Source organism: Triticum dicoccoides, chromosome 3B (genome assembly GCF_002162155.2).
Source record: "Triticum dicoccoides isolate Atlit2015 ecotype Zavitan chromosome 3B, WEW_v2.0, whole genome shotgun sequence".
Classification (NCBI taxonomy): domain Eukaryota; kingdom Viridiplantae; phylum Streptophyta; class Magnoliopsida; order Poales; family Poaceae; genus Triticum; species Triticum dicoccoides.
The window spans coordinates 468750407-468760803 of NC_041385.1; the positions used below are offsets into that span (position 1 = coordinate 468750407).

Below are 10397 nucleotides of genomic sequence, written 5' to 3' on the forward strand. Positions count from 1 at the left end.
AGTTTGTGGATCCGTCTCCCATCCGCCTGCCGCTCCGACGGTTGGTGGTGGGGAGAAATATCCCGGGGCCTCCGATTTGGCTAGTAGTTTAGGTTATGTTTTGTTTAGTCCTTACATGTGCAACGTTCGGGCTGATGTCGACGCTTCTTCTTCAAATTTGCCTTTCAGGTTTCGATCCTCATCGAGTTCCTTTATTTGGACGTAGTCGATGGACCGCCGCCATAGATTCATGCCGTCTCTTTGGAGCAGTGAGTTTAGCATTTCTTGTCGTGGGAGCACGACGGCGAGATTTGATATCAGTTGCTTCAGATGTATTTATGGGTTCAATACCGACGACTGCGACTTCAGGGTGCTGGTCTTTAAGGGCATGTGCACGAAGATTTTCCGACTTTCATCGACGACAGTGATCACATGAGATCTAGAGATTTTGATTTAATTTTTATTATGTTTGAGGTGCTTTAAACCACGGTGATTGTATTGGTACACCACCGCTCGTATGCTAGTCGTCCCGGGTCAATCTCACTGATGGCTCGATGGTGTCCCCAGAAAAAGGGCAAAAGAAAGAAGAAAGGACCCACGCGTCCACCACCCTCTGTGCGTGTCCCGGACCAGACTCCGCCTAACTTTATGGCGAGGATGGCTACCAAACACCATCACGCGCTGCCCGCCCGCCCGCCCGCCCCTGCCCCCTGCTTGCTGCTGCGAAAGAAAACCAACCCGTAGAAAAACACTCGCGCGATCGCCGGAAATGCCCTGCCGCCGCCGCCGCTGCTAGTGCAACTTGCTCCTCCTGACCCCTGTTGGATTTTATGCCCGCTTCGCTTCCCCAATTGTTTACTGCCAGCGAATCTTCTCCCTCCTCGCGCACCGGCCCCTGCCCCTGCCCCCGCCCGCTCACCCGCTCCCGCCAACAGGCCTTTTTGCCGGTATGGCGGATTCGTGGGCGGTCGGTACTTGACGGCGGCGTCGGTCCGGGTTCTGCCGCCGCGGCTCCGGGAGATGGGGCGGCGCCAAGGAGGGAACGGGTGGGGCGTCTGCGCCGTCCTCGCCGTCGCCTCGGTCGTCTCCGCTGTCGTCATCCTTGGAGGTGGAGGTATGTGGGGTTACCGGCGTGCTTCTCTCGGCAACTTTGGTGGTTTCGCGGTCTCCTGCTGTCGTTCTAGTCCGACCAGGATCATGCGTGTCTGAATGCCGCCTTACTCGCGAGAATTTTCCTGGGTTTAGCTGCCAAACCCCGAGCCTTAGCGTTAGTTTATTGCGGTCAGTCAAACTAGTTGTGTGGCAACTCCAGCTACCGTTGTCCCAGCCTCCTTTGATTGCTGGAATTGGATGGCAGATTAATGGTTAGAGAGCGTTGTTTGTGATCTTCAGCTGCCCCAAATCTTCAGCAGAGTAATATACGGGAGGCACAAGATTTGTTTACATATACAAAGCGAGATCGTTCACTTTTAACTTCTAATCAGTACCTAGATTAGTGTCGAGCACTACCAGATATATGATGGATTAATGGTCACCTGCGTGCCTAATTACTTTTTGGATTATATTTTATTAGCACTTTATTGTGATTCTGTATCAGCAACGCACTGGCCAGATACATGTATGTAATCCTGGCCAAATAAATAATGATTATACGCGTGCTTAATTATTTCACTAATTATATTCTCTGTTAGAACTTTGTTTTTCACTGTTTATCAACTACTCCTATATACTACACACTGGTAAGATTGATTCAGATGTACTTACTGCTTAAGATTTCGTTTCACTTCCAAACGTAACCACGTTCCTTTTTGTTTTGTAATGACGACTGGAGTTATGACAGTAAATAGTTGAATGCCATATTTACTTTGTTTCTGAAGGTCATCAGCAATCTCATGCACCTGCCTTTGGTCGTAAAGTTCTTCTATCCATAACAAGTGGCCATCCACAAATCAACTTGGATAATATACTTCACCCATCACAACTACAAGTTCCAACATTGCAAAGCTTAGGTGTGTAACTAAACATGCCTATGGGCCAATGATTTCAAAATTTTGTTGTTATATATCTGCTGTGTGATTGTAGTTTAAATCAATTAACAATTATTTTCTAGGGCTAACTGTAAAATTATCAACACCAACTAGTACAGATGTTAACAAACAGTATGATCATTACGCACCGAGCCCAACAATCAAACATGAAGGTACCTTTTGTAACTCCGACTTATTATATGTTTTCCTTCAATCCCATGTCAAGATATTTTTTAAACACTCACGATTTTTTAATGGAAATGGTTTACATTCTTTGGCTTCCTCGGATGAAGCTGTGTCAGCATCCAAGCAGGCAGTGCTGCCTACAATGCAACCTAGTGTTTCACCTGATCATTTTTATCAGTCACCAGAAATATCTCCATCTATACAGAGTCCAGGTGAATCGCTGTTCAGCATGATGCTGAACTCTACCTGTACCTGGGTAACTGTAAAATCCAGTTTCAAATGATGAAAACATTATTGCTTTATTCACGGGCCAACCTGCCCCTCCTTCGCTAATGGTTTCTCCAGCTACTCAAAGAGGCAATCATCATCTTCAAGAACAAATGTCTGCTGCTTCGCCATCTCTTCCAGTTGAACCACATGTGTCTCATGCTAAAACTGCTGTGAACACTCCGGCTGCCGCACCTTTTCTACCACAGCCACCCTGGTGTAAGAACTATCCGGATCTGCTTTACATCCTCAATGTCATTACCATTTGGTCAATTATTTGTTTCTCAAATTTCATATAATTTTATCTTGACCAGCATCTCAACCGCCTCCATCTTCACCTTCCACTGGCAGTCAATCAACACGGCCAGCTCCTTTACCCCGTATATATGGCCATTGTAAGATTGTTGGATCTGATGTTACATCATGTTATTTGTTTTTGATAATGTATACTACTATGTTATTACTATTAGCTTTACTAAAATGGTGTCAAGTTCTCGTATTTACCTAACCCAGAATCTGTTGCGACCTGTCATTCGTATGGCAAGCAGCTCCTTCTTCATTCCATACTCCTCCAACAGGCCAGGACACACTTAGAGTACCAGTTGCTTCACCTCCAGGAGAACTACCCAGCAAAAAAAAGCCACCACAGGAAGGTATAGTTTTTATTGATGTCTAGTCATCTAGCTGGTCCATACGTGTCAAAGTTTTCATTTTTCCTCACCCAGATTTTCGTGTATATAACCTTTGCTGTATGTATCAGTAGTACCACCGGCGCCCATCGCTCCTGGATCCAGTCAGGACAAGGATGGCATATCATTTGCTAGACCTCCAAATAATTTGCCAATTCACAGCCGCTCACCACCAAAAGGTTCAGTCTACATGATTCAGTGCAGATTTTTTTTATAGCATTTCTAAAGGAGGTATTTGCTTCGGAATAGGCACAAGGGAGACTAGTCATTTAACTCCTGCCGCTCCACCTTTGATACACCGGGCCATTCAAACCCCCCCACAACAGAGGCAACGTCCTCATTCAAATGGTACTGAACCCAATCATGTCATTCTGTAGATTTATCTTCTACATTTATGCAGTCCAAATATACGATGGGCAATATCTGCTGTTTCTCCATCATCAATCACTTGTGCCGCTCACGGGACTAGGTGTGCTAAGGAGCGGAGATAACATTTTTTGTTCTTATACATCATTGTGCAGGACCAGTTGCTTCTCCAAGAACAACAATCCATCCTGCCAACCATGGGAAGGCCAATCGCGTTCCAGTTGCATCACCTTTAAAAGGAAGACATCACCATTCCATACCTGTAAATAATACAGATGGGATCAGTGGGGCTCCAGTTGTGGCACCATCAAAGGGAAGGCATCATCGTTCCTTGCCTGTCAATAGGACATCTGTAGAAGGTATCCCACCAAGGCACCAACCATACCTACTAGGCCTCAACAATAATGAACTTATTGCCGATAGTGAATTTATGAAGTTATATTGTGCAGGACCTGTCGTTTCTCCTCAAATTTCCCCCAGCATCCGTAGGAGAGGACATGGCATTCCAGTTGCTGCACCGCCAAAGGAACCTTCCAGCCATGTACCACCTGCAAATCATAAACACCACAAAGGTACCCACAATCCCACTAGCAAAAAGATAACTAGAAATAAGTACATTCATCTCAGTTAGTGATGTTTGGTGCAGGTTCCTTTCCTGTCATAAGCCCTGCTCCACATAGAACTGGTAATGCTTCTGCAACAAGCCATGGACATTCAGGTTTAGATCATAGTCCTGCTCCAGCACCGCTAGTCTTGCCTCCATCAAATGGAAAAGATGGAAATCCAGCGTATGCTCCGCATCACCCTCATCAATATCATTCACCTTCATATTCTCCAGGTTAGTTGTGATAATTGTAGGAAAAGAAGTGGTAATTCACAATTGTCCAACTTCACCTCATATATAGACAACAGAGTAAAGGCCAAATGGGTAAATATACGTATGTATTGCAATTTGCTCTTATTCTTTACATTATGTCATCCCTTCTAGCTCCTCAAAATGGAATGAACACAGGTTCAAACAATGTAGCTACAGGATGCTACCGAGTGATATAGAATGCTATAGGAAGCCTACACGAGATTGTCATGCCCCGGGCCGCGGTCTGGCGTGCCTGGGGTTTGTCTCCACCCTACAACCACACCTTCCTGAAGGCACTATATATTGAGTTCGGTTGGGTTCAACCGAGCATGCTGACTGACATCCTTGAGAACTGAGACATGCTAATGCATTGATAAGTACACCACGTTTCATCAGTAATGCCAGAATTGTCAAACGACCATATTTGTGTTACAGTATATGTGGATTGCACTAGCCCTTTCCATAAGTTCAGACTTTTGGTTGCGTTGGTTAGTGCATGAAGCTTAACATGGTATCAGGGCCTAAGATCTTGAGTTCAAGTCCTGGCTTTCGGGATTTATTAAAAATTGTTGGTAGCCCCCCTTTGTGTCCACGTAGAGGCCTCTTGAGTCATACGCGAGTTTCGCGCCGTCGCTCTCTTCCGGTTGCACGTGTTAACTTGTCTTCCCCGTCACAGGTGAGAGGGGGTGTTAAGTATGTGGATTGCACTAGCCCTTTCCATTAGTTTGGACTTTTGGTTGCGTTGGTTAGTGCATGAAGCTTAACAATTTGCAGACTAAATATTACTCCCTCCGATCCATAGTAAGTGTCGCAGTTTTGAACTAAGGTTGAACTATCCTTAGTTCAAAACTGCGACGCTTATTTTGGATCGGAGGGAGTATGATTTAAAGTTCAATATTTTGTCCACAATATTGGTTGAGACTCATCCTTGATTTGAGCATGTAGAGTATATCCTAGCTCTACTACGGGCATTTGACTATATGCAATATTGATCACGAGGTCCTCAATTTTGATCCTGCATTAAATACGTTGAAAGTGTCTTCTTTCTCTATTCATGCTGAATCCAATAGGGCCAGAAGCAATCTAGCTTTACATGGCTTAACATGAACTAGCCGGAATTTTCCCATGCAATTGCGTGTCAAGATGCTTTTTTTTTTCTATATGACTTCTTTTAGGAACCAAGCAGGTGCTCTGCCATTCATATAATAGGGGAAAAGAGTTGCAAATATTTACAAGAAAAGAAAAAAAGACTAGTTACAAACTTAACTATAAATAACTACACATATCTGATTGATCTGTAATGCTGGACCCACTATAATCGACGACACGGATCTTTCTCTTTTTCATCTGATTAACGCAGTAACTTCTAGGCCTTCAAAGTGAATGTGTTGTTTTCTGGTTGATGAATGGCAACCTAATTATAATTGACTTATATTTATCTACAATTGTACATGCAGAACATGCTCTACCACCTGACAATCCTGCATTTAGAAAGCCCAGGGCTTTGGCACCAGCACCAAGTCATTCCTTGCCGCCGCCACCTCCAAATTCATGTATGACACAGATACTTTATTGCCGTCTGAAATTTATCAATTCAAATATTCTGTATATTCAATTTAACCGGGCTGCTACATTTTTAGTACTAATCGCTCAGTTGTGGTTCATTCATCTTTTTTTTTTTGCTAGACTGCACGGCGTTAAATTGTAAAGATCCTATGACCAATAGTCCTCCAGGAACAACATGCCTCTGTGTGTTGCCAATAAAAGTTGAGCTTCGATTAGGTATAGCACTGTACACATTCTTTGCATTGGTCTCAGAACTTGCACAAGAAATTGCATCTGGAGTGTTCATGAAGCAAAGTCAAGTTCATGTTATGGGAGCAAATGCTGCAACTGAAGACCCTGAGAAGACAATTGTCCTCATTGATCTTGTGCCATTGGGAGCAAGCTTTGACAATACAACAACACTTTCAGTATTTGAAAGGTTTTGGCGCAAACAGGTCATCATAAATCCTACGGATTTTGGAAACTATGATGTGTTAAATGTTCAATACCCAGGTGAGAGCTTTATAACTCCTTTTGTGTTATTCATCTTAATACTGATTTCCTTTATGTCAACATTTTCCTGCCTATCATGTCGGTTTTTTAATCTTTGATTTGACTTGATCCTCCAGTCGCTTTGTTTATTATTCAGGTCTCTATCTAGTCATCTGTCATTCTTTTTCTCTCTGGAAAAATGGTCATGGTAATACCTTGTTTCATTTACTCATTCAGGTCTTCCTTCCTCACCACCATCAGCTCCTGGAAATCTGAACAACAGTCTTAGCAATGGAAATGATCAAAGGTTACACCCACTTGCTGCTGATATAGGAAACCACAGAGAAACAAAAGGCAGAGGAATAATTGTGATTATTGTCCTGTCAAGTATCTTTGCTTTAATTTTATGTGCTGGAGCTGCATTGGTGATTTATTTCAAGCTTAGAAACCGCCATCATTTAACCGAAGCATCACTTACACCAGAAAAGCCTGCAGGTAGCAAAGCCATTTTCTCTAAGGATTCTTGTTTCTGTTATTCCACTTAATACAAATATAATGTTTTTAGCTTTCAGAAGTTGTGAATTCTTGTTTTATGTTACTATTGCCTGAAAGCAACTGTTTTATGAAAGATTTTATTTCATGCTTTACTGGTCAAAGCACTTTGAACAGCTTTGAGCAAAATCTGAAGGGGCTAAAGCTATAAAAATAACTTTAAACGCTGTTTTGCTTACTGTTCTTTTCTTTTTTCGTCAATGCTTGCATTGGAAATGCAGATTCTGCAATAGCCGGGAGTAGGCTAGAAAGCAGACCTATCTCGGCATCACCGTCATTCAGCTCAAGTATAGTGGCATATAAAGGATCAGCAAAAATATTTAGTTTGGTTGAAATGGACAGAGCTACACAAAGATTTGATGAGTCCAGGATAATTGGTGAGGGCGGTTTCGGACGTGTTTATGAAGGTATTCTTGAGGATGGAGAACGGGTTGCTGTCAAAGTTCTTAAGAGGGATGACCAGCAAGGAACCCGGGAATTCTTGGCTGAGGTTGAGATGCTTAGCCGATTGCATCACAGGAACTTGGTTAAGTTGATAGGTATATGCTCGGAGGAGCATATGAGATGTTTGGTATATGAGCTTGTTCCAAATGGAAGTCTGGAATTTCACCTGCACGGTAAGACTTTGTTCCTTCTGTCAGTAGACCTTCAGTTTATCAGAATTCCTTTACTGTTTTCATGAGAATTTCAGTTTTACCGCTTCATTAGCCTATTTCTTTCTTGGACAGAGACGTATTAGATTAGCGAAGCACTTTAGTGACAATAAAATTTAGAAGTATTTTCTGTAGTATTATACAGCTGTTATAATAGAGTGCACTGCACATATGAACACTGATATGCTAAGACATGAAATACCCGCACATATGAACACTACTATGTCGTAAAACCCATCTTTTCAAACTCTTGGTACTTCTGATGGGTTACAAGCCGGTCATCCCTCTTAGGGCTTAGGCCAGGATAAGTCTGTCAATTAGATAACTTGTATAACATGGATGTGCAAACTTATAAACAAATCATTTTATGATTCCACACAGGATCAGATAAGGACACTGCTCTGCTTGATTGGGATGCCAGGCTTAAAATTGCACTTGGCGCGGCACGAGGTCTTGCTTATTTGCATGAAGATTCAAGTCCTCGCGTTATACACCGTGACTTCAAGTCAAGTAACATTTTGTTGGAACATGACTTCACCCCCAAGGTTTCAGACTTTGGCCTAGCAAGAACTGCTATAGGCGAGGGGAACGAGCATATCTCAACTCGGGTTATGGGAACTTTTGGGTAAGTTGGATCTCTCAACTCTTTCATAATATCCTCGACGTATCTTAAACTTATGGCGGGTTCTTGATAGGTATGTTGCTCCTGAATATGCGATGACTGGGCATCTTCTAGTGAAGAGCGATGTCTACAGCTACGGTGTCGTCCTCCTCGAGCTTCTTACGGGCAGGAAACCTGTAGATATGTCAAGGCCTCCAGGGCAAGAAAACTTGGTGACGTGGGCCTGTCCTTTTCTGACAAACAGAGATGGTTTGGAAACACTCATCGATGCATCACTTGGAAGTAGCATCCCGTTAGACAGCATCGCAAAAGTAGCAGCAATTGCTTCCATGTGTGTTCAGCCAGAGGTGGACCAGCGGCCGTTTATGGGGGAAGTTGTTCAAGCCTTAAAGTTGGTATGCAAAGAAGGCAGTGAGTTCAATGAGTCAACAAGTTTTAGCCAAGATTTGCATGTCCAAGACGCTGAGATTGTAAGTAGGGCAAGTCTGGATATGGATGCAGGCCCAATGCTGTCTACAGAGCAGTTCACTGCATCGGCGCGTTATGATACCCTGGATGCATCTGGTTCTTTTCGGCGGTATTCAAGTTCAGGTCCTCTGAAGGTCGGTCGAACTGAACACAACAGGGAGCGAGGCTTATCAACAGGTAGCTCAAGTGAACACTGTGGTCTACAACGATTTAGGATGGATTCAGAGTAGTCAACGTGCGGGCTCATTTTGATGACCTGCGCAACGAGGAAGTACCACTGGCTTATTTTCTGCAAGCCGACCGGACTTCATATTTACTGTGAATATTTCAGAAATGGAAACGATGCCAGAAACGGGTGTACCGGATGAGGAGCGACCCAGTGGTGGATGGCAATGTAGGCCTGGCATACATAACAGTCGTGCGGGCTTTCTGTAGCCTTTTCCCTGACGAACTGCACCCGGGGAGCTTCACAACAGAACAACCGGTTCTTCAACTGCAATTCCTTTGCGGATTGCAGAAGAAGTTGAGGGTAGTAAGCGAGAGGGTTGCAATTCAAAGGAAATGTCCCCTTTCCTCTGGAGAGAGTGCATGTGGGTGGTTGAGCTTGTTGAGACCATGGTAGAACACGCGTGAAAAGTACTCCCTCCGTCCCGTAGTATAGTGTCAAAAACGCTCTTATATTATGGGACGAAGAAAGTAATTGCGAAATAAATATAAGATGTAGGATATGACTCTTTCTCTGTATTATTCAGTTCTTCGGAGAAGATATGTACAATTTTGTAGCACTGCCCCATAATATATAGTAGGTGGCTTGATAGGTGTAATTGAGTAGGAGTTCACCTCTCCTTTTCTTCGAAACTGGGAAAAGACTCAAGGGGTTCAAATCCTAACACTCACTCTCGGACTTTCCCTAAAAAAACACCCACTCTTGGACTGCCACTCGTAGTATGTTCAAGCTCTGGTAAAACTTGGAAAACCCTATTACGGGAAGATGGAGAAAGGATACTTGCATACCACTGTGTTGAACGAATTGCATCGTCAAAAATCTTGCGTTGATAAACTTCAGTAAAATTCGAACAAAGGAAAAAGAGTATAACCTTGTCTTTTGGCCGTGCAGTTTCTCCCTCCTGCATTCTACACTTCTCTAAGGCCAACTCCACAACACAAGGACACATTTCGTCTGTTTGGATCCGCGCGGACGAAAAGCACGGTCCAATGTGCCGACGCAAATAGATGGATGTTCATTTTTTGTCCGCCTCGACTCATTTCAGGCCCAAATTTGGGTGGAGTTTGCATCTACACGGACACATCGCGGGCGCCCGTGACGCCCTCCCCTGCCCCCTGGCTCGCATGTCTGTGGCACAATGACCATTGTTCACCCTCTCCCTCCACACCCAACACCCCTGGCCTCGTCGTCGTCGCAGCCACCCAGTTTCGGCCGCTTCGTCACTGCTCCAACCCCTGCCGCCGAATCCACCGATGGTCTCAACGCCACCGCATCCATCGACACCCACTCTTGTCGGCGTTGTGGCCACTTCCCGCCACCTTATCCTCATCGCCGTCGTCGGCTTCGACAGGCATGCTGCCTGAACAGGCCAAGGACGGTGCCCTTCACCGCCGCCACTCATCCACGCCCGCCTCCGTTGCCACCCACAAGGTGTTCGGCCGTTTGCCCAATCGAGGTTCCTCCACGCC

General features: G+C 44.4%; 1 protein-coding gene across 8 annotated transcripts; it reads left to right on the plus strand.

The window, feature by feature from the left end:
• Positions 1-677: 677 nt before the first annotated feature.
• LOC119276566 (receptor-like serine/threonine-protein kinase ALE2) lies at positions 678-9500 on the plus strand. 8 transcript variants are annotated; one of them, XM_037557664.1, is made up of 18 exons: positions 678-1093; positions 1857-1988; positions 2090-2179; positions 2300-2404; positions 2538-2678; positions 2774-2854; positions 3008-3112; positions 3220-3327; positions 3398-3496; positions 3670-3873; positions 3964-4086; positions 4161-4352; positions 5828-5923; positions 6057-6428; positions 6645-6902; positions 7181-7576; positions 7994-8237; positions 8308-9500. In XM_037557664.1, the coding sequence occupies exons 1-18, from the start codon at positions 1000-1002 to the stop codon at positions 8930-8932; spliced, it is 3465 nt and encodes a 1154-aa protein (XP_037413561.1). In that variant the 5' UTR covers positions 678-999; the 3' UTR covers positions 8933-9500. The 8 variants fall into 8 exon arrangements, with proteins under 8 accessions (XP_037413561.1, XP_037413562.1, XP_037413563.1 ...); XM_037557665.1 differs by having other exon boundaries at positions 2309-2404; XM_037557666.1 differs by having other exon boundaries at positions 2126-2179.
• The last annotated feature ends 897 nt before the right edge of the window (positions 9501-10397 follow it).

Bases quoted from the DNA above. Each gene is read 5' to 3' on its own strand.
- LOC119276566 (XM_037557661.1), top strand. From the start codon at position 1,000: ATGGGGCGGCGCCAAGGAGGGAACGGGTGGGGCGTCTGCGCCGTCCTC. The intron at 2,405-2,537 runs GTGAATCGCTGT...TGGTTTCTCCAG, and splicing joins TCCATCTATACAGAGTCCAG to CTACTCAAAGAGGCAATCAT. The intron at 4,353-5,827 runs GTTAGTTGTGAT...TTGTACATGCAG, and splicing joins TTCACCTTCATATTCTCCAG to AACATGCTCTACCACCTGAC.